A 22205-nucleotide genomic window follows, 5' to 3' on the forward strand; every position below is an offset into this window, starting at 1 on the left:
TTGCCCGAGCTGGAGGCGCGGTAGCCAGAACCGAGAATCAAGTATAGTTGAAAGGATTCAAGAAAGGTTACGAAGTCCGTGTCCCGCCAGTGCCATCTAGGATGCGGGCACAAGCCTCGTCGTGTGCCCCCAGAGCCCGCTTCTCTCGCACCTTCCGGGAGCCAAGAGGGCCGCTGAGGGCGGTAGCAGCACCTTCATGTCAAGCCCCGGCTGCCTGGGCCTGTTCCCAGGGGGGCCCGGACGTCCCCTCAGCATCGAGGAGGCCGCCTCGGGTTCGCATCTCTGGCTCTGTGAGACCTGAGGCCCGGAGCCAAAGGGAAGCCTCACCCCTGCAGCTTATGTGCTTCGCGGTGGCCCCCAGAGCCGGCTGGCGCTCCTCTGTGCCCGCCTGCCTGAGCCCTCACGCCTGAGGAAGCCAGCCAGCCAGCCCCCGAGGGTTCCCCCCAAGCTCGCGGGGGCCGCCGCAGGGCCGCCTCCTGCTCTGGGAGGTCTGGGCCTCGCCGCCCACTGGGAAGGCAGCAGAGGGAAGGCTGAGGAGAGGGAGGACGGCCAGCAGGGAGTGGAGAGGCTGCAGGAGGCCACGCCACCCGCTGCGGGCTAAGGCCACGCGTGTGCCCTGCTCACCCAGTCACCCTGTCACCCCCCCTTGGCCCTCCCCCACCGCGGCCACGACCTTCTCCTCGCCGTTGGGAAGGGACCACACTAAGTAGAGGGTCTTTATGTCCCTCCCAGCTCCAGGTCCTATGATTCTCGGAGCGTTGGGCCGGCCCTGGGGGCCTGGGGCAGGGAGCTACCTGTGGGGAGGTGAACAGGCACATTTCACACGGACATTTTAATCATAAATACTTGGCTGTGTGGGTGGGAAGGGCAGCCAGAACCACAGGGCTTCCCTCTATTAGAGGCTTTTTCTTCTTGAGCTTTTTGTTGAAATTTGTCTGACTTTGGTCTAGCCCAGTCAGAAAGCAGTCAGATAGAAGGCTTGAGCACCAGGGGTCCCTTCCAGAAGACTCTGCCTAGAGCCCCCTCCCCTCCTCCTCTGGGGATCTCTCAGTTCTCCATCCCTCTGTGTGGATCCCCTCCTGGGTGAGAACATGGTATGACGAGGGTTCCTCCCTTGTCCTTGCCAGCTACCGGAGCCCTTAAGGGAAAGACAGGGAATGATTCCCAGGGAATGATTCTCCCTTTCCCTCCCTAGATTTGGGGAGCCTGAATTATTTCAGTGAACCTCAGAACTGGAAAAGACTCCCTAAGAGTCATTCCAATATCCTCAGCTATATGGATCATTTAAAACCAACATTTAACTTCACGTCCAAGATTGCTTCTAGAAGATCAGTGTTAGAGCTATGGTTCACAAAGAGGTCTGACTCTTAACAAGGGAGGCCAAAACCAGATCCTTCCCCAGGCCTGTTTCCACGGCAGATGGGAGCACAAGGCAGAGGTGGGGACCATTTTTCCTTTTAAGTCTCGAGCAGCTCAAGGGGAAAGGATCTCACCCTCCACCCAAGCCAAGAGGCTGTCCTGTGTACAGGCCCCCAACTCTGCTGGACTTAACCCTCCACCCGGACAGGATCAAGGTAGAAGGTAGGAAAGGCGAGCACTTGTCCCCAGGGGCTGCTCACTGGAGGGGCATCTTGGGCTCTAAAGGGTGGCCCCAGAGGACAGGGACTGGGTACCACAAGCTTAGGTGACAGCTGAATCTGGTACCAAAACTCGAGCTGCTCGTCTCCAGTCAGGCAGGTGTGGAGTTCCTCCCCAGAAGGAAGCACCTTCTTGCAGGGAGGGACACGGCTTCTGGACGGCATCCTGCCCCCCACATCCGGGACAGAGCAAGTGACCCAGAGGAGAGGCACCCACCAGCCCTTCTAGAGGCTGGTGAGAGGGAGGGGCTGAGATTTCGGATTCCCTAGGGATGAAGTCCAAGAGCAGGCCCTCTCTGCCTTCGCCTGGTAGAACATGGGGTCCCCACCCACTGTGGGGGATTCTGGGAAGGTAGGGTGCCGCTCCAGGGATGGCTGACAGGGGACAGGCAGCCTGAGGCAGTGTGGGGACCGAGAGGCCGAGCGTGAGCACACATCCGTTAGCTAATTTCGCACGCTGCTCTCAACCCCTTCTGCCAACATGACTCCAGGCCCTACTCTGTGTTCCGAGGTGTAAGTCCTTCCACACCAGGACACTGCTCAGCAGCCCTGGCAAGCGACCAGAATGGGTGGGGAAAGGGACAGGCGTCTCCAGGTCCTCCAGGAGGGGCCTGGCTGGCTAGAAAACAAAGCTGCCCAGACCTGCCCTCTGGAACAGTCGTCCTGCGGGTTGTGGGGCGTCGGGCGGTCAGGAGAGCGGATGTGAGTGCCTGAGTCCCTGCCCCTTCCTGGACACCTCCCTGCAGCTCTTCCTCTCTCTAGAAGCTTTTCTCCTTCCAGCACCGTGGGTACTGTGGGTGGTCTGGGTCCTCCCCTCGCAGTGTTCACTGAGATCCAGAGCCTGCCCCCTCGGGGACTGTCCACGTTCCCAGACGCCAGCACTGCTGGATGCCAGCAGGATTCTTCAGCTCCTCTCCTGTTCTGTCCAGCCCTCCAGGTGGGTCCAGCACAGGGGACGGCCAGGGTGGGTGGAGGTGAGGCGGGTGCCTTGGGCCCAGGGGGTCAGGGCTTTAAGAGGAGAAACGGGGGCGGGCGCGGCAGGAGGGCGACTCTGCAGGACCCTGAAGAGCAGGACTCCGGACTTCAGACAAACTCACTGGCCCGGTAGCCAGGGGACCACATGGCTGAGGGAAGGACGGACGTGTTTGCTCGGTCTGGATGGGAACCTAGCCTTGACTCAACCCTCAAATCGGGCAGGGCAGGGGAGCAGGGGTGGGAAGAAAGGGTCTTCAGCTTATAATGGAGGCAAAGCTGCAAAACTTGGGCACCTGGCTTCCTCCACTGCCTCCGGCCAGGAGCAGGGGCTCCACCTCAGGGCCCAAGCAGGTGGGACCTGCTGCCCCCTAACCTCCCAGCGGTCCACAGGGCCTCACACTCGGGGTGGCTGAAAGTGCTGAGGGCCAGGCCCCTGGCCCAGGCCAGGTTCCTAAGAGGACAGTCGAATGGGAGGCTGGGGGCCCAGGAAGCGTGGGCGTGGCCAGTGCCCCAAGGCAGGGGAGGGCATGGGGACAGGCCGAGAGGTGCCCTGTCATGTGGCCCAAGAGATGGCCGCACTGTGCTCCTTGGCCTTCATGCGCAGGGCCGCGATGCTCGAGGTCTTGCGGTCCGGCTCCCCGTTGAGCTCGTAGCCGTTGAGGCCCGGGCTGAGGCCCGCCGCTCCGAACAGGCCTCCCATGTGTGTCTGGCCCACGTGGCTGCCAGCCCCGGAGACGCTCAGGAAGTCGGTGACACCGCTGGCCCCGGAGCCGGGGGGGTGGGTATGAGGGGACATGCAGGCAGGTACCGGGTCACAGGGGACCACACAGGCTGGCACCGGTGAGGCAGCCCCATTGTTGCCGATCCAGGATGGGTTCTGAATCTGGGGAGAGGGAAGGGAGAGCTGTCACAGGCTGGCTGGCGTTAGGGGCAGGCGTGGGCGTGGCGGGCACATGGTGGGGGAGGGGCGCTGCCGCGTACCTCCTCCCCCCCCCCCCCCCACGACCTCGCCCTGCTCACAAGCCCATCGTTATGACGAAATCATGCTTGGGTGTTCACCCGGGAGCCTCTCAAAACCTTGATGGCCATCCGGACCTGGAAGGGCTCGGGTTCTGTGCTTTGGCTCCTCTGCTCCCCGCAAACAGAAGTGGTTTTCGGGACTGAACATCACACTTGGTCAAGGGCTGCCTTTAGGGCACGGCCAAGCCGCTGAGGGCAGCTCCCGCCTCAGCCAGCTGACTTCCAAATTTGAGATGCAGTGGCCGGCTTCGTCTCTCCCTCCATGGCCCCTGGAGGTCAGCGACTGTCCCCCTCTCCTGTGAGTCCTCACCAGGCCTGGGGCATCCCAGGTACCTGAGAAACGGGAGCCGACCTGAACTCAGAGGGCTCTGGTGTTGGGAACGTGGGCTCCGGGCTGGCAGGCTGTGGCATGGCGGGGGCAGAGCTGGGCGGCGGGGCCTCCTCTCCCCGGTGTCCAGACCAGTGGCTGAGCTTCCAAGTGCTGTGTCCTCGAGGCTCCAGAAACTTACTTAGGAAGAAAAGGGGCTGCCTCAGGACGTGGTGAGTGTCCGTGCGTGAACGGATAGAGCCAGGCCAGATGCCACAGGCCAGGGTGTGTGTGTGTGTGTGTGTGTATGTGCACGTGTGCGTGTGTGTGTGTGTGTGTGAGAGAGAGAGAGAGGTGCTCAGGCAGCACGCGGGGGTGGACTGGAGGCAGATCTGGGCTGCAGGGGCTGGGGACAGGCTGAGTGGGACCAGAGGAGACAAGCCCTCTCAGCGCTGTGTGTGGGTTACAGGGGACCCTCAAGCGGCTTCTGCTGGCCTGCTCTCCTCCCTGCCCATGTTTGTAGTCTACTCAGGGAAGGCGCTCAAAAGCGGAATGAAGGGGGAGCTCGGCCCCCAAGTCTCATGGGGCATTGTCATGGCAACAAGAACCACTGGCCCATTGGCCCGACCACATTGCTCCCAGCTGGAGCGATGGGCAATCAGGGGCCTTTCCCTTCCCCTCCGTCAAGAGGTGTGTGATATGTGGTGCTGCAGGTGGGAGGGAAGAGCCCGCCCTGTCTTGGACCTCTTGCCCCGGCCCCTCACCCCTGCCTCCGCTCCAGCAGGGAGCTCAGGCAGTGGAAATCCAGACCCAGGAGTCAAGCCAGGGGCCCGTTCTCCCAGGACAGAGAGAGGAGAGATGCAAGTGTGCAGCAGGAGCTGAGGGTGAGAGGCGTGTGTGCGTGTGTGTGTGTGTGTGTGTGTGTGGCACCCCACATTCCTCAGCCTCACCCCAGGCCTGACCCCTGACCCCTGCCACATGAATCCTGGCAGGGGGAGGGGCAGAGCTGGTGGGGGCCGGGGAGGGGTGTCCAGAGGCTGGGTGGGGGACAGCAGGGCTCCGGGACAGTGGGTCTTAAAGGAAACAGGAAGGCCTGCGCCGCCACTAGTTCACTGCTGGGTGGGGCCGGGCTCGGGCTCAAGGCAGAGGCCTTGCTGCCACCGTCACCAAGAGGCCTGAGGGAGGCAACAGTCCCCTCTGCCGGGCAGGCTGTGGGCTGTGACAAGTGCACCTGGCCGGGAAGACATCTCTGCAGATGCCCCAGGGTCGGCCACTGCTCACACTCCTTCTCACCCCTGCACTGCCCTGGAGACTCCGCTGCCACTAGAGCGGAGACAGGCTGATAGCAGGGGACAGAGGGGAGGACGGGGTACGACACAGCCGCTGGGAGAGCTGAGGGTGCACAGCGCCCTTTATCCAGCTGTTTAATCCCCGAAGCACTTCTGTGTTGTCTAATTTTGGCCTTTCCACAACCTCACGAAAGAGCTGGGTGGGTACTTCCGTCGTGTCCATTTTTTCAGAAGAAACTGAGGCTTAGAGCTCGTGACTTGTCTGAAGTGAGAAAGGTCTGGAGCCAGAGGACAGCCCCGCTCAGGGCTCAGACCTCCATGTTCACCAGGAGCGTCTCCCACTGCCCTGGAGGCCTTGGTCGGCACCTTGACTCGCTTCCGAAGCCCGCAGCAAAAGGGGCAAATGCGGCAGAGGAGAAACCCACCCTCTCCGTCCGGGCCTGCCCATCCCTAAACGCCCAGCCAAGCCCGAGTCAGCACGCGAGGTAGGCAGGAACGGCCCAAGCCTCCCACATTCTGGGGTGACCAGGCCCGCGCCTGCGCTTGATGAGTCCCATCTGAGATGCCCACTCCTGGAGCCCGGGGCTGGCACTTACCTGGGCATAGTTCTCCGCCCGGGTGAGGAGGGGCAGCTCATAGGCAGCGGAGAAGTGGGTTCGAACCTGCTGCATCTGTCCGAAACGCTCCCTCTTTCTCCACTTGGCCCTCCGGTTCTGGAACCAGACCTACGGGACAGAGCGATTGTTCTGGAGCTCAGGCAGTACCCATCATTCCCTGGAGCCCTGCACCTGTCTTAGAGCCAGGTCGGGGCCGTGAAGCTGCAGGGAAGGATCTGCTTCAGCCTTCTGCCTCAAAGTTCACAATCTAGAATAATCAGTGCTCAGAGTCGGGAAGGCAAGCTTAGCCCCAACTACCCACAGTGTGATCTTGAGTCAGACTCTATCATTCCGAGCTGCAGGTGTCACACCCACGCATCATGTCACTGGTCCTCCTCGGGGTCATCTAACCAACCCCACCCCAGCATGGCCTGACCTGCCTCAGGACACGGACTCCTGAGGGGAACCTGACCAAAGGTGTGACAGCTCCTCTAGAAAATCTTTCTCTAGACGCTCATACACATATACACAGACACACACACAGTCTGGCCATAATTTTCCACCAGCTCCATGGTTCCTTGGGGCCTGTCTGGTGGCCCAGAACCCGCATTCCTACCTAGCTAAAGCCTCTCTGCTGCCTTCATGTTGGAAAGTGTCCCCACTCAGGCCCCCTGTGCTGAAGTTCCTGTGGAGAACAGGGGTTCAGCTGGGCAGCAGAGGCCGTCAGGGATGGCTTTGTGGAGGAGAGGCCTGGGGCTGTGTCCTAGTGTAGACACAGCAGGGCAGGCTCAGGAGACCCCAGGAGGCCATGCTGCCCAGCTAGCAGGCGGCAGGAGAGAGAGACCTGTGGACACAGAGGTCAGACTGTAGAGGGCCTTGATGCCCAGCCAAGTGGTTGGCTCTTGGTGTGGTCCCTAAAGGTGGCCACTGCGAGGTCTCATGCAGAGGGTGTCCTGACTCCGAGGAGGGGTGAAAACCTACCTGTCCCTGAGCGGGGGCTGGTGGGGTGTTGGCTGGGGTGGGGCCTTTGTGGGGAGGGTGGTCTCTGATGGGTGGAGGTGGCGCCGTTGGGCCCTTCACAGCAACACTTCCGACAGGCTGAGAGCTTTCCCAGGCTTCATGGGCAAGAGCTAGGCTGGGGGCCTACTTGCCCTGCCCCGAGACTTGGGATCTGGGGGGCAGGACAGGTGGGAAAGGGTGTGAGGAGGGGAGGGATCAGCTGCCAGACCCCAGATGGCTTCAGGTTGAGTCAAAGGCAGGCCTCGGAGATGCCCAGAGGGAGGTTTCTGTCAGCGGGACAGGATGTGTCCCTGCCAGCAGCCTCAGGCACAAGTGGGCACACCCCAACGGCCCCCCACAGGCAGCCTGCTGGCAGCCTTGCTGAAGGCACAAAGGATGTCCTCAGAGGAGAGAGAAGGAGCCGGGCCGGAGGCGGGAGGGCTCCCTCACGGCAGCCCAGAGCCTGCTCAGCCCTTCCTCGCTTCTAGCGTAGCTGCGCCACCAAGCGCCCATTCCCGCGCAGGCATTGTCACTGGCCTCAGTTTTTGCATCTGGAAAATGGGGCCAATATCTGTACTAATGTCCTCACAGTGGTGGCGCCTCACAGAACAGCAGGTGAGAGCTGAGAAATGCTGTCAGAGAGTTCTGAAGAGTACTTGGCTCTTGCTTATTTATAGCTCCTGACCTTTCTTGCTGTCTTTTGCTAAAAGGAAAAGAAGCTGGGGTGTGCATGACTCATGTGAGTGTGGGGAGGGTGAAGGCAGGGAGTGAGTGTGGGGTTGCACCTCAGGTTTCCCTCTCTGGTTCCAAGGATGCATGTGTGTGTGCACAAGTGTCTCTCTCACACACACACACACACACACACACACGAGCTGGTATTGCTTTGAGGGCCATCCTGCCTCCCTGTCTTGAGGCTGGTGTAGGAGACGCATCAGCCCCTGCTCCAGAGCCTCCTGGGCCCCTTTGCCTCCGGGGGCTCCTGGGGTCCAGGCCCAGGCCTCCCGCTGAGAGCCAAGGGCAGATCGGGTCTCCTCTCTGCGCCGCTGAAACGGGATCCCCCTTTATCAGTGGCCTGGAATGGGGGGCGGGGGCCAGGATGAGAGAATGAATCAGAGGAGCTTGTTTTCATTTCATGTTTAATTTCCTGCAGGCTTAGCTCCGTCTTTCCGCTCCTTCCTCAGCCTCCCAGGGTTTGCTGGGGGGGACGCCAGGGGGAGGGGAGAAGCCCACTGGAGGCATCAAGATATATGGCTCCATTCTTTCTTGGGGGCTGGGGGGGAAAAGGTGAGGAAAAGTGTCCGTGGCCGCCACTGGGGTGGGGGGTATTGCCGGGAGTGGCAGGTGGAGGGGTGCCAGTAGAGGTATCTGGCAGGCTCTGGACAGGCTGGGGGGGGGGGGGGGCCCGGCACGGGGAGGGGGGCAGCCGGTCCCAGAAGTGGGAGGAGGAGCAGAGTGGGGAGAGATGGAATGTGGGGGCTGGAGCTGAGCATGGGGGAGTGGCAGCGGGGGGTGCTGGGTTATCTGGGAAGACAGCTGAGGAGCCGGGAAGCACCGGCAGAGATGGTGCTGTCTTTGGGATGGGAGTGGAGGAGGGCCAGGCCCAGGGATGTACGGGAGGGTTAAAGACCCAGAAACTTCGGGAGGTGGGAGGCAAGGCTGAGGGGCCGCTGAAACACCCAAGCACCCCCGCCTTGCCTGCAGCCCTGGACCTGTTCCTGTACAGGGCTGAGACTCTTCTGCTGAGCAAGCCCCGGGGATCTACAGCCTCAAGCCTCAAGGCCCCCAGCTTGGGTGGCGGCCGGGCATCCTCAGGACCCCTCTGAGCTCACGGTGGAGGGCCTGGAGATGAGGCGCGGCCATCCTTCCAGCTCGGGCTCCTGGAGCCTGGCGCTCTGAGAGCTCTTCACAGATGCTCTGTGCCTCCGGGCTCTGCGGCCCCAGTCTGTCTCCACAGGACAGCCCCAGGGCAGAGAGGGGACCACGAGGTCCAGCCTTCCAGTCTGCATGTCGCGCCCCAGGACCACCCCGCTCCTGGCCCACCCTGGCCTGGGCCTGCTCAGCACAGGCTTCTCCCCAAGGAACCAACCGTCTTGGCGGGGGCCTCAGTAACCGCAGCCCATCTGGGGCCAGGGCGGGGTGGCCCAGGGCGGGGAGGCCTCTGTCTTATTGTCTTCAGACACCAGCTGCGGAGATCGGAATCCCAGACAGCAGAGAGAGGCCCCTGCAGCCCCTGGAGCAGGGCCAAACCCCGAGCTTCTTCCCAGGAAAGGTCCATCTTGGAGCCGCCCACCCCCCTCCCTGTCCCCAGCGCCACTCTACGCCAGGCACCTGGCTTCCCACCAGCTGAGTAAAGGCCCTGAACAGACCCAGCAGGGGCAGGCGGGGGGTTCTACCGCCACTCCCCCCAAACCTCAGGGCACTGCCAGGCTCGAGCCAGAGGTCTGACGCACATGGAAGTCCCACCCACCCTGCTGCCTTTATACAAAGAAAAGTCTCAGAACAATATGGCCCATGTCCTGGCAGAGCCAACTGAAGTAAAAGAAACATGGGCTGGAGCTCAGGAGTCCTGGATTCTAGTCTCAGCCCTGCCACTGAGTCACTGTTCTGGAGTCACCTGACCACAGGTGATCACGTCCCACCTGTGGGCCTCTTCCTACTTATTATAAAACCAGAAGACCAGATCGATGATCCTTTCCAGCACTAATGTTCTATATTCCTATCTCCTCCCCTTAGATGAGAAGATATGCAACACATCAACATTTCCCTTTCTGCCTTGGCTGCCAGGAAGCTCAGGGTTGAAATTTGTGCTCAGTGGCAGCCGTGATTCTTAGCCTCAATGTCTGACCTAATTACCTGCCTATTTCATGACACTGTTCTTGGTTTTAGGTGACATTAATAAATCTGGTTTGAAAGTAGGCATAAAAGGGTATGTGTGCACACGCAGAGGGAACACTCGGCTTTGGCCGTGTGATGGCACCTGAAAAATGTTCTCTATGGCCCAGTGTCATTTCCATGTTTGTCCTAGAAGAGCCGTCCTTCTTTTGTTACTAAGTAAATTCAACTCTCAGGCGCTCCCATCCTCTTGTAAGGAACACATGCGCGTGCGCACGCACAAACACAAACACACACACACACACAGTGCAAAGAGTGGACCAGTCAAACCCATACCAACACGGTGCCCACAGGAACATCCCATAACTGGCCTCCCCCTTCTCCACCAGCTCCTTCAGTTCCTCCCAATCCACGGGCTGGGCCGAGGCCAGGTTCTGGAGTTTCTGTCCAGACTCCAAGGCCCGTGAGGTCTCATGGCAGTCTATCCTGATGCAAATAAGAGAGTTGGTGTGTGACACTTCTGGAATGACAGGACAGCCTCAGATGCCCTGCCTTCCTTCCCCAACCATTCGCCAGGCACTGGATAGGAACAAGACGGGCAGCCAGACCCCGGGAACTTGTGGCCAAACGACCCGACTCTTCAGTCTGGGTATCCGCAGTTTCTGGATGGCTGCATAGTTATGGTGACGGCTGGTCCTTTCTCACATGATCCATTCTGAATGAAATCATTTCTGGACAATGTCACAGATGCTCAGCCTTGTTACGCAGAGCATGGCTGGGACTGAGGAACCTTTTACCCATGCCCTGGGAATGCTCTCCTGAAGGTTCCTTAGTGAACAGAGGCAGCAGGGGGCGCCCTTGGGGCCTGCAGATAACGGAAGGCTCTGTCTTGCCCTGAGCCCACTTCTGCACTGAGCCGAGCCTGGCTGAGCTGCTACTTTAAAACAAAACAAAAAAAATACGGGGCGCCTGGGTGGCTCAGTGGATTAAAGCCTCTGCCTTCAGCTCAGGTCATGATCCCAGGGTTCTGGGATCGAGCCCCACGAGCCCCACGAGCCCCACGAGCCCTGCGTCGGGCTCTCTGCTCCGCAGGGAGCCTGCCTCCTCCCTTCTCTCTCTCTGCCTGTCTGTCTGCCTACTTGTGATTTCTCTCTCCCTGTCAAATAAATAAAATCTTGAAAAAAAAAAGCTATTTTAAAAAACAAAAAACAAAAAAACACAAATGAATAAACAAATAACAAAAAAACAAGAACTGCTCTATGCTGTCAAGCCATTGACTTCCTCAGCCCATTGGAGGGGGAAAAAACCGCTATGTGACAACACTGCATTTGCTATTTCTAACATACTCTGGGGTAGGAAAGTAGACTGAGCGTGACATTTATTTGTGTGAAGCTGAAGCCTGAGCTTTAGTGCATGGATTTTGTCTCCTGTGCTTTGGGTACTCAGAGGTCTTTGCTTCCTCTCTGCTTCTTTTCCTGCTCTAACTTCATGTGAGGAGGGAGGACACAACTCTCTGGACAAAGGAGGTCCACCAGTCTACAAATACTTATTTTTTGCCCTCGCTGCTCTAAGTTCAGCCTTCTCTAATTGGTAGGAATACAGTGATGAACAATCAGACGGTACCTGTTCTCAAGGAACTCACATTATAGTGACCGGAGACAAACATAAAGTAATTTAAGCCAGTCATAAATTCTATAAAGAAGAAAAAAAAAAAAAAACAGGACAATGTGGTTGAAGGTGACCCGATTTGGTTGTCTTATGTTATGTTGATTTGGGATGAGTTGGGTTGTTTTGAATGTGTTGGTCTGGGTTGTGTTGGGTTGGGTTCTGTTGGGTTGTGCTGAACCATGTCAGGTAGAGTTGACTGTGGTATTTGGGTTTTGTTGGGTTGAGTTGGCTGTGTTGATTTGGGTTATGTTGTGTTGGGTTGGGTCTTGTTGCATTGTGTTAAGCTGTGCTGTTTAGGTTGTGTTGGGCTGTGTTGGTCTGGGTTGTGTTGCATTGGGTTGGGTTCTATTGGGTTGTGTTGAGCGTGTTGGGTTGGGTTGCCTGTGTTATTTGGCTTCTGTTGGGTTGTGTTGGATTGGCTGTGTTCGTTTGGGTTATGTTGGGTTGGGTTGGGTTGGGTGTTTTGGTGGCTGGATGGTGTTAGGGGGCTATTGCTTTAGCTACTGTGGTCAGGAAGACTTCACAAAGGAGGTATATTGATTTGGGAGTCAAAAGATGGAGGAGGAGGCAGCCGTCCTGGGCAGAGAGAAAAGCCTGGTTGCTCTCTGTTTCTGCCTGTTGGACGGCTATAGATGTTTTAGGTTTATCCTCTTTTCTTCCTAAGAGATAGGCCTTCAAAGGCAGAGACCAGTCATTTTCTCCTTTTTGAAATGGCCTGGACCACACAGAGCCCAGAAATACAGCTAACAGTCTTCTGTACCTGCTCCTGCCAGAGCAAGAAGGCTGATATTCAGATGGAAAACAGTAGCCTTGCCCTGTGTGGAGCAGGGGTGTAAGGGGCAGGCTGTCCTTGGATTGGGGTAAAGAAAGCTCTGGTGTGGTTGAGGGACAGTCGCATGGTCCCAGCTTTGGCCACCAGCCAGGGTACAAGCCCTGCTTTCCCAATCTCTCCCCAGGAGCCCTCACTGACCTGCACGCGGGCCTCGGTGAGGTCTGTCCTCATGGCCAGCTGCTCCCGGGCATACACGTCGGGGTAGTGGGTCTTCTGGAAGACCTTCTCCAGTTCCTCCAGCTGGTAGCTAGTGAAGGTCGTTCGGTTCCTCCGCTTCTTGCCCTTGTTGCTCTCAGAATCGGCCTTCTCCAGTGGGCTGGGGAGGTCGGTACTGGCCCGGTCCTGGGGCCCCTTCACTCCAGCCTCCTTCACACTGAGGTAGCTGCTGTCCATCCCCACGGTGTCAGAGTCGGGTGGCAACTCTGGCTCACCCAGGGAGCTCTCTTTGGCTGAAGGGGAAGACACAAGGTCAGAAACCAATGACTGAACCAAGTAAGAGAGGAGGGAGGGACAGGGAGAGCCCTCCCCTGCCATTCTCCTGTCGGCATCACACTGGATGCGAGGGTGGGAGTTCCTGGTTCTAATCCTGACTTGCCATTAACATGCTGTGTGACCTTGGGCAAGTCTGTTTCCCTCTCTGAGCCACTTTGCCATCATCTCAGAATGGACCTTTTTTAGCATCAACATTATATGACTCTGGAACAGCCAATCTGATCTCTTGGACCTTTAATCCCTGCTCCCACCGACTCTGGGCTCCTCCATCTAGAAGGACCCCCTTTGCCAGAACTTCTGCGTTGGGCCTGGGGAATGCTGATCCAGTGCCTCAGATCTCCAGGGGAAGGGAGAGCTAATTCAGCAGCCATGTCTGGCCCAACAGGGCAGGGCAGGGGCAGGGAGGAGGCCGGTATCGAGACAGACAGGAATGCCCTTCCTATCCAGGCCTGGTCCTGTCTGGGCTCAGTGGAAGTTGCGGAGAAGAATCCCCAGCCCGAAGAATCCAGCATGAGGGGTCACGCGCTTGTCCTTCACTGGTTTCACCTACTGTCCAGGCAGGGTCCTGCCTGCTTGAAGCTAGTGACGCATTTACTAGGGAAGCTGGGCGGGCATCTGCATCCCCAGGATGCTGACGTGTGTGCCCCACTAGAGTCACACTAAGCTCAGACCCGGGCCCCCAGCCACCCCATCTGCCAGGATGGGGCTCTACTGGGTGATTCGTAGATGCCCAGTGCTGGGCAGGACCAATAGCTCTATGGAGGTCAGGGAAGAGGTGGTGGAGGCCAGCTGGTGGGGAGTGGGGAAGGGAGTAACTTGTCCACGTCCAAATGGCCCAGTTAGCACCCTGGGCAGACACGCTTGCCTCAGAGTGAAGGTTAGAGTGTGGACTCCGGAGCCTATGGAGGGTATGACTCCCACATGGACCTCGCTCCAGCTGTGAACTTGGGACAGTTCACTTAACCTCTGTGCCTCAGTTATCCCCTCTGTAAAATAGGGATGAAGATACTTGTAGGCTCTTCCTGCTGGGGCACTATAGGGTTAAGGAGGCCAACAGGCAAAGCCCTTAGCACAGCGCCGGCTACGTGGGTTTCTGTCCCTATCGGTGTATCCCCAATTCCAGTATGGACTTCCGACCTGCAGAGGACTCTGGCCCCGGAGAAGTCTTCCCAGCAGGGGGGCCCTGCCCAGAGCATCTGGGTGCACGACCAGGGTGCACGAACAGTGGGTGCTGGCCTGGTGTCCGGAGGCCGGTGGGAGCCCTTCTCTGCTGCACCGCCCATCCCGGCCCGTGTGGTGAGGATCTCACGCCAGCTCTGATTACAGTAAGGCCTCCAGGGAGCACTGGAGAAGGCCTGCACACGCACAAGCTTTGACGGTCGCACACACGCGTGTTTGGTGTGAGCGCCTCTTCTGGGAGCAGGTCCACATGGTGGGCATGGAGTGTCAGGACGATGCCGCTGGCTCAGGTCTCCCGACTCCGTCCGCAGCCTGGGGGCTGAGGCTGTAGGCTGGCTCTCCCCCCAGCTTCCCCTGTGCCCTTCCCCTAATGCTGGGAAGGGGTGAGGGACAGCTGCCTGTCAGCCCCATCCCTCTCTCCGAGGCCCCGATGAAGGGGGTGGAGGTGAGTGCTTGGAGCCGACCCGCCCGCGGCATCGGGAGGCCATGCGAGGGGGCCCTTGGCGGCGCTGATGCCACAGGGAGGGCGGCAGCCCCCAGGCATCACGCAGGACACCCACGTGAGCCCGGGCACACGCATACCGCCACTGCTGCGGTGACAACATTATGCAAACTGCAGCTGGCAGCCGGGCCAAGAGCTTTCAGCGAAGATATTTATCTTGCTGGCAGACAAACAAGTTTTATGTTTTGGGTTTTTTTTTTAAGAGAAGAAATCCCACCCAGCCTCACCAAAAATAAACATCTCTGTTATGCAATTTCCTGGAGGCCAGACTGGGGGGCAACCCCTGCCCCTCCTGCCCCCGCACCGATCTCCGGGCCCCATCCCATGACCCCACGGACCTTTCGAGTGTCCTCTGGCATCCGGCCTGGGGTTGGGACCACCCTGCACAGCAACAGGGAATGGGCTGCATGGGGAGCTCTGTGCTAGAGAGACTGAGGGTTGTAGGGACCAGTCCAAGCTCTGAGTTTTAACTGGGGGTAAACTCACACCAGAGAGAGCAGGCAATGTGTGCCTCTAGCCCCCCCCCCCCCCGTCCTCTCCTCCTACCCTGTGGGCTTGGGGCCTCTTCCCAGGGAGAGAGGGGTAGGGGCAGAGGAAGAGGAAGGCAGGGGCCTCACATAATCAAGGAGTCCTGCTTTGCTCCTCCTGGGTGTGCGAGGACCAGCCTCTGAGGACGACGAGGGAAACCCCTCAGTGTTGACCCCGTTCTAGGCTTAGCCGGTTGGGGGGCAGCAGAAAGTCCAGTCTTCTAGGGTGAGAAGTAAGAATCCAGGTTCTCAACCCTCCAGACACCGACTGAGACCGAGCAAGTCGGGGAGAATTGGAGAGACAGCACGGGGTGTGCAAAGACCACCAGACCAAGCTAGGAGGTCTGCTCTTGGGCCCGGCTCTACCATGATCTGCCTGTGACCTCAGATGACTCTTCTCACATCCCAGAGTCTCATCGGCAGCTGGAGCTGCCGTGCCCCATCTGGAGTGTGGCACACCTGAGGCAGGGGTGTGCCACAGCCTCGGCCTAGCGGAGTGTCCCTCCGCCTTTGTCACCCCTGGGGGCCTTTCCTTAAGATCTGGAATGGCAAGAAGAGGGGAGCAGAATGGGGGCCAGTCTGGGTCCAGGCAAATGTTGGCCAATAGGAAAGCCTTAGAGATGGAAGGAATTCTGGCAAACTGATGCTTCCAGGTCCTCAAGGAAGAGGGAAGAGAGCCTTCCCATCTCAGTCTTCACTGTTGATCATTTTGCTTTAAATTGGGAGGCTGGGCCTCTAATTTAGATGACAAAGAACAATGCCCCAAGGTCCCATGGCTCACCCCCAAGAATCCCAGATTTGGGGCGGGAGGGGGAGGTCTATGTCAAACTCCTTCTACCCTGCAGCTTCTCCAGCAAGTGGGGCCACACGGGCTGTGGGGACAGAGAGCTCACTGCCATCAGGACACCTGCCATTCATCCTCAGCTCCGGCCTACGTCTGTCTCCTAGAGGTTTGGCTCACTGGTCTTGGCTCTGGCTCTCCCGGGTCTTCCCCGAGATGGGCGCCACACCTCCCAGAGCCTTCTGTCCTCCTGTCTAAACAGCCGAGGTTCCCACTGCTGGCCCCAAGTTTAACAAGACTGACACGGGGGGCTGCTAGGGACGGGTTGCATGATGGTTTTGGGGCCTGGGCAAAGCCAGCAGTTTGCTCTCCGACCGAACAATCCTGAGGAGCTGGGTGGAGAATCAGGTGGGTGGCCCAGGGCCAGGAGTGCTGGGTTAGGATCCCGCTTGCCCTGCAGTGCCCTCCTCAACAAGACAGCCGTTGGAACCAGAGAAGCCCACCACTTGGGCTGAAATACTCTTCACCAAAGGTTCCCACTGACTTCCTTGGTCTCCCTCACCTGCACCTCTGGTCACCTGCCTGGAATGGCTTCCTTTCCAGCTGACCTGCAAGATCCCATCAAGTATCAGCTCCTCCAGGAAGTCCTCCCAGACTGCGACAACCCTACAGACCCCTTTGGCCTCTGCTCAGCCTCTCCCATCACTGCCCGTGTTTCTGAACAGTATGTAATCAAGCCCCAGGTGTCCATTCCTTCCTCTAGCACATCAGTTCCCGGACAGTTGGAACCTCATGTCACGGACCTGGGCTTCGCCCAGGATGGGGCAGATGGCAGATGTGCTGTGAGAAGTTGCTGGAGAGTAAGTGGACAATTTCTAACGAGCAAACAACGCCGAGTCTGTGCAGCTACCTTTGTGTGCCTACCATGTGCCGGCCGTGGCAAGCCACCAGCAGAAGGTGCTTGTTGAACCCACGAGTGGACCAGTTCATCCTGCTACATGAGGAGGAGACAGGTGGGTAGGACACGGGAGAAAGGGGCTTGCATTTGCGAGTGCCTCTGTGAGCAGCTGGCATCAGGAGACACAAGAGGAGACGAGACAGTGGACCAACACGGCCGGCGGAGCATGTGCCCATGTGCGGCCGGCGGGAAACACGGAGCATCAGGGCAGCAGACGCAGAAGCAAAGGGATGGGATTTAAGGAAGGGGCTCTAGAACGTAAACGTCCAGGGAACCCAGTCTGAGATCTGCTGGGGGCCAGCTCCGTACCCGCCATGATGCCATGGTGGGGAGAAGGCCACCGGGAGACCCTCTGTCGCCCCGCTTCTGGGCCAGCCCTCTTCAGGGACCAGAGCACTGTGCTGCACGAGGCTGAGCAAGAGCAGAGCCCCCTGGGCCAGACCACCCGCCTGCAGCTCTGGCTGCCCCACCACCACTTCCAATGGGACTCTGGACTGGCGCCATGTGGATGCCCCACCCACAGTGTGGAGGGGGCTCTGTCCCTGTCTCAGGGGCCCAGGGCAAGGTCATCCTGATCTGCTGCTTCCCAGTGGAATGTCTTGAGGTGGCTATAAACCGCAGATGACCCAGAGGAATCAAGCAATGTGTGTACGTAAAACACCCAGGGTGACCAGTGGCTGCCCCTCCAAAGGTCTGCCTGCAACGGCAGCCATGATGGTCGGCTCGCCCTTCAGACGACCCTAGGTCAATGTCTCCACCAACCACTTCTGACGAAGTAGCAGCATTTAGCTTGAAGATATATTGCACATCAGGAGCCACAGAAGGCCTCCAACCTCTGCCTGAACTCCGAGAAATACAAGAGATGGAAAACCTGTCTTTTTTCCATTCCCCTTTTTTTGCTGTCCTGTTTCAACCCAATGACGTCACTCTAACCTAGTCTAAACTTTTTTTTTTTTATATATACGAAAGCCCTGGAGAGATTTCCGAGGGTGACTGTGATTTTTTTTTTCATGGCTGTGATTTCAAGAGGATGCACTTCTGAAGCGAGGAGGGTGCGGGAGGGCTCTGTGGGCTCATTCTTCCCCTGTGCACAGACGCACACCCGCAGGCACAGGGCACAAGCCTGCAGCTGTGAATGGGTGTGCGGAACATGTGTGTGGTTGCCTGCGGACAGTCTGAGTGCAGGCCCACGAGCAGAGTGTGTGCGGCTGAGTCTGGAGATTTGTGCAAGCGAGGGTGACTTTACAGATACACATAGGTGAGTACGGATGCGGGAAGTGTGTGTGTGTGTGTGTGTGTGTGTATTAGTTGTGCACAGGCCAGTGCATGTGGTGTATATGTCTAAGGGGTCTGAGTAATTGTATCCTCCATGGTTTTGATTACATCTATTTTCCCTCCAAACATCTGCTTTGTGGGGGACACGCCGCTCTCTCTGTTCCCGGGTGAGTCGGCCTCACACACCCCTGTGGCAGAGCACACTGGGCCGATGTAATCTCCTTAAACAAAACAGGCCAGCATGAGGCCCTTTCATGCTATTTAAAGGGCACTGACTAAAAACCCCCGCTGCTGTCCAAACAGTCCTGTGGGGGCAGGGCAAAGGTGAAAGGTGAGCCATTGATCACGTCCTGGACCCACCTCCTCTGCCCTGGCGCTCCCGCTCCCGGGGCTCCCAGCTCCATGCAGAGCTCAGCCTGGATGTCCCTGGTTTAGGTCCAGGCCCACTCGCTAACGCCAAAGGGGTAGCAGGAACTGGGGGTACATTTCAGCGGTCTCACCTGATGATGGCAGACCGGGTCCCCACCCTCGGGGACCTGCCGACCTGCAGGGGAGAGCCAGAGGTGGAAGCTTGGGTGCTCGGGGTGGCCCCCACCGGTGACATGGGCACCCCTGCTCACCCACACCAGCTCTGAACACGCCTCTTGAAACAGAAAGTCGGAGGCGCTGTCACAGAGCCCGGGAGACTAAGGAGACCCGCGGGCCACGTGTGGTGTGTTGGATCGGCTCCTGGAGCAGTGAAAGGACAGCAGGGACACAACTAGTGACCTCTGAATAAAGGACGGGGCTTAGTTAACAGTAGTATGAAAGGAGAAAAAAAAAAGAAGTGGGCAAAATATGTAAATAGATACCTCACCCCAAAGGACCTACAGGCGACAAAAAAGCATGAAAACACGCTGGACAAATTATCCAGTCCCGAAATGCAAAGTACGAGCCCCGTGAGACAGCCCCATGCACCGACTGCCACGGAATTAAAACCCCGGGTGGCACCAGGTGATGACGAGGACACGGAGCCACGGAAAGTCTCCCACGTCGTTGGTTGGGAAAACAGAGAAGCAGTTCTATAATTAAACCCACACTCCCCACGTGACCCAGAGATGCTGCTGCGAGGTGTTGGCCCGGAAGATGTGAAGACTGATGTTCACCGAACCTGCCTGCAAATGCTTAGAGCGGCTTCGGTCAGAATCACTCCACACTGGAAACAACCCAAAGGTCCTCGAACAGGTGAATGCATAAGCAAACTGGAACCACCACATGAGGGGCTAGAGACTCAGAGATAAAAAGAATGAGCTATTACACAGTCAGTGGCAGGAATAACTCTCAAAAGCAGCATTAAGGTCTGTAAAAGAGGCCAGACTCAAAATTTACATATGTATGACTCTGCTTATTTATCCCAGGACATCCGGGGAAAGACAGCAGCAGGAGGATGGAGAGCAGATCACTGGTTGCCAGGGGCTGGGGAAGGGGGAGGGCTGGTGTGTGAGTACGTGAAACTGCATGGGGATGTGTTGAGATTCATAAAACCATACACCACCCCCTGATTTTAATTTTGCGGCACATTATTTGAAAAAGGAAAGACACGTAAACTATAGAGAAAATATAAAACTGTGTTTTCATATGTTACAGAAAAACTAACTAATAAAAAGTTTGTATGTCTTCACCCAGAAATTCCACTTCCAGGAATGTAGCCTAAAGGAATCTTTATGGCTGGGCATGAAGAATTTGCTAGAGAGAAAGTTCATCATGGCATCTTTATACAGAAAAACCAAAAATAACCAAAATATCCAGTAATAGGAGACTGGTTAAATAAAGGATTCTATTTCCATAAATAGAAGATCCTTCCTGATATTCCATATTCTGCAAACTGTTTCTTGGCTTTGCACACACATTATTATGTATTTATTGGAGATTTTTTCCCTTTATTACCTCTCTCTGCTTTCCATAAAACAGAGAGTATATCTGAATATATTTGTTTTGTGTACCCCTGTCTAACGTCAACTATCATGGCTGGCATGCAGTAGGTATTCAATAAACACTTGATGAACAAATGAATGAAACTAATATAAAAGAACAGTGTTTTCACATCTGGAAGGATGTTCGGGGTGTCGTAAATAAATCTCATCTTTAAAAAAAATGCAGAAGGGGTGGAATATCTGTCCTTAGAAAATTCTAGAACTTTCTAGAGGTGGGAATATAGGTATATGGGTTGATTTTTGTTCCTTTTTTTTTTTTCCTGGTCCGAATTACTTTTCTATTTGTCTTACCATGAAATAGAATTGCTTTTATCATTATATAAAATACTATTTGAAACCAAGGATTAGAATCCCAAAAGATGACTGAACTCTGCTGTGAAGTTTTGGGGGGTGGGAGATGAGCACCAGTAGGGGTGCAGTGGAGAAAGGATAGGGATGCTTCAGAGAAAGGCCCTTTTATGGGGGGGAATGGCCGCTGTCCTCACAAACTGGGCCCCCTAGGACTTTGCATTCTCTTGGGCTCTGGAGACTTCCAGATTATAGGCTTATGTTCACCTCCTAAAGGGTTTCTCTGCCTTCAGGCCTCAAATACAACCAGACATACACATCTGATTGTACTGCAACCTACTCTAAAGGCTTTCACTGGTTCCCCAGAGCTCTCACTGGGATCGCAGGTAAACTACAGGGTGCTCAGTCAAGTTAAAATTTCAGAGAAACAACGACTAATTTTTAGTATAAGTACGTCCTCGAGATTGCATGGAAAATACTGACAGTAAAAATTACTCATTGTTTATTTGAAAATTCAAATTTCACTGAGCATTCTGAGTTTATAGTTAGGTTTTTGTTTTGTTTTGTCTTGTTTTCCCCTAAATCTGCCAACCCTACCGATCAGGCTTGCTGTGACATTCATGATTCCCCAGGCGGGTCTGACCCCTGCCTGCTTCGTAGACTCATATTTTCTCCCACTCTCTGCCTCTCTCTCCTAGTCCCTTCTAGTCCCACGGACCAGTCCTTTCATTCCCCCAGAGCGTCACACTAATATAACAATTATCCAAGTTCCCACGTGGAAAAATGGTAAAAATCAATCAGCGAAGTGAAGATACGCCAAGAGACGGAAACTATACCACACACACACATAGTAAGCACCCCCATGCAGACACGTTTCTTCGCACACATTTTTTTTTAAACCTAACACTCTCTCCAGGACATCTTTCCACGCTGTTCTTGATTCTTCCATCACCCCATTTGAATTGGCTGCATGTGATTCCTCCACAGGGACAAACTCGGTCTAGCCAGTCCCCTACTGCTGGGCACCCGGGTTTCTGACTGTTTCAAGGATAACAGGCCCGCGATGAACATCCTCGTCGTTAAATCCTTCCTCCATCATGGTGATTTACATTAGAAGGAGCTCCAAGAACGACTGGATCAGATCGTGTTCACATTTGAAGGTCTCTGATCAACAGGGCCAAACTGCCTTCCAGAGCCATGAGTCTCCCCTTGGCTACCCATGTGCCACCCGCTTCAGGATGAGGGGTGTCCTGGCACATTAAGCATCTCTGCCAGTGTGATAAATGAAAGTGAGATCTTGGTTGAATTTATATTTTTATTACCGGCAAAGTTGAATCTTTCATCTGTTACATTCCTTCTTCTATGGATTGCTTTTAGTGCACTCCCAAGGTTCAGGGCCAGGATGACCCCTTCTCTTTCCCTGACCCCAGGGCTGGGCTTAGCTCTTAAATACTGAGTTCTTTGCTTTCAAGTGCTTGTGTCGGGTCCTGTCCTCCGCTTGAGTGTGAGAGGTTCAGAGCAGCACATCCCTGATGCATCGCTGGGGCTCGAGGTGGACCTGCCTCCTTCTGCCTTTGGGAGCTCTGTATGTCCTGCTGGGGGTGACCCAAGGCACCTGCAGGACAGGGAGCGAGCCACAGGGCTGGGCTCCAGATCCAGGAGGGCCCGGGTCCCTTGGTGCACACTGTTGTATGGGTGGCGTGGCTGAGGCAGGGAGGTGGGAGAGTGGGCTCAGGAACCCACCTAGCCATGGGGCAGGGCATAAAGGACCACAGCCAACCTTGCTGCCTCTATGGTCCTGCACAGAACTCTTGGCTTCTCTGTGTTCTCATTTCAACAAGTATTACTTGGCTCCCTGCCAGGGATGGGGGAAGGGGCTATGGAGGGGCACAGTCCCTGTGGGAAGCCACAGCTGAGGAGGAGTCACCAGGCCCTGGGATGCGCACAAAGCTCAACCACAAGTCGAGCTCCCTGGTCCCCTGCTTCCTTGAAGGTTCTAGAGCCCCACTCCTTGCCGCCAGGCTCAAGGCTGCAGTTGCTGGTCTTGCCACCAGGAGGCACTGCAGTCCCAGTGA

At 56.6% G+C, this 22205-nt stretch overlaps 1 protein-coding gene across 1 annotated transcript in view; it reads right to left on the minus strand.

The window, feature by feature from the left end:
- Positions 1–3028: 3028 nt before the first annotated feature.
- The window catches only part of LOC132008416 (homeobox protein aristaless-like 4), a 44020-nt gene continuing 24843 nt past the window's right edge, over positions 3029–22205 (minus strand). Inside the window, exons 2-4 of the mRNA XM_059386966.1 lie at positions 12294–12604; positions 5825–5953; positions 3029–3495 (exon numbers count right to left, since the gene is read on the minus strand). Of these exons, the coding sequence (XP_059242949.1) occupies positions 3166–3495; positions 5825–5953; positions 12294–12604 (770 nt within the window). The 3' untranslated portion in view covers positions 3029–3165. The remainder of the gene's footprint in view (positions 3496–5824; positions 5954–12293; positions 12605–22205) is intronic.

The sequence above is a fragment of the Mustela nigripes genome, unplaced genomic scaffold (genome assembly GCF_022355385.1).
Source record: "Mustela nigripes isolate SB6536 unplaced genomic scaffold, MUSNIG.SB6536 HiC_scaffold_148, whole genome shotgun sequence".
Classification (NCBI taxonomy): domain Eukaryota; kingdom Metazoa; phylum Chordata; class Mammalia; order Carnivora; family Mustelidae; genus Mustela; species Mustela nigripes.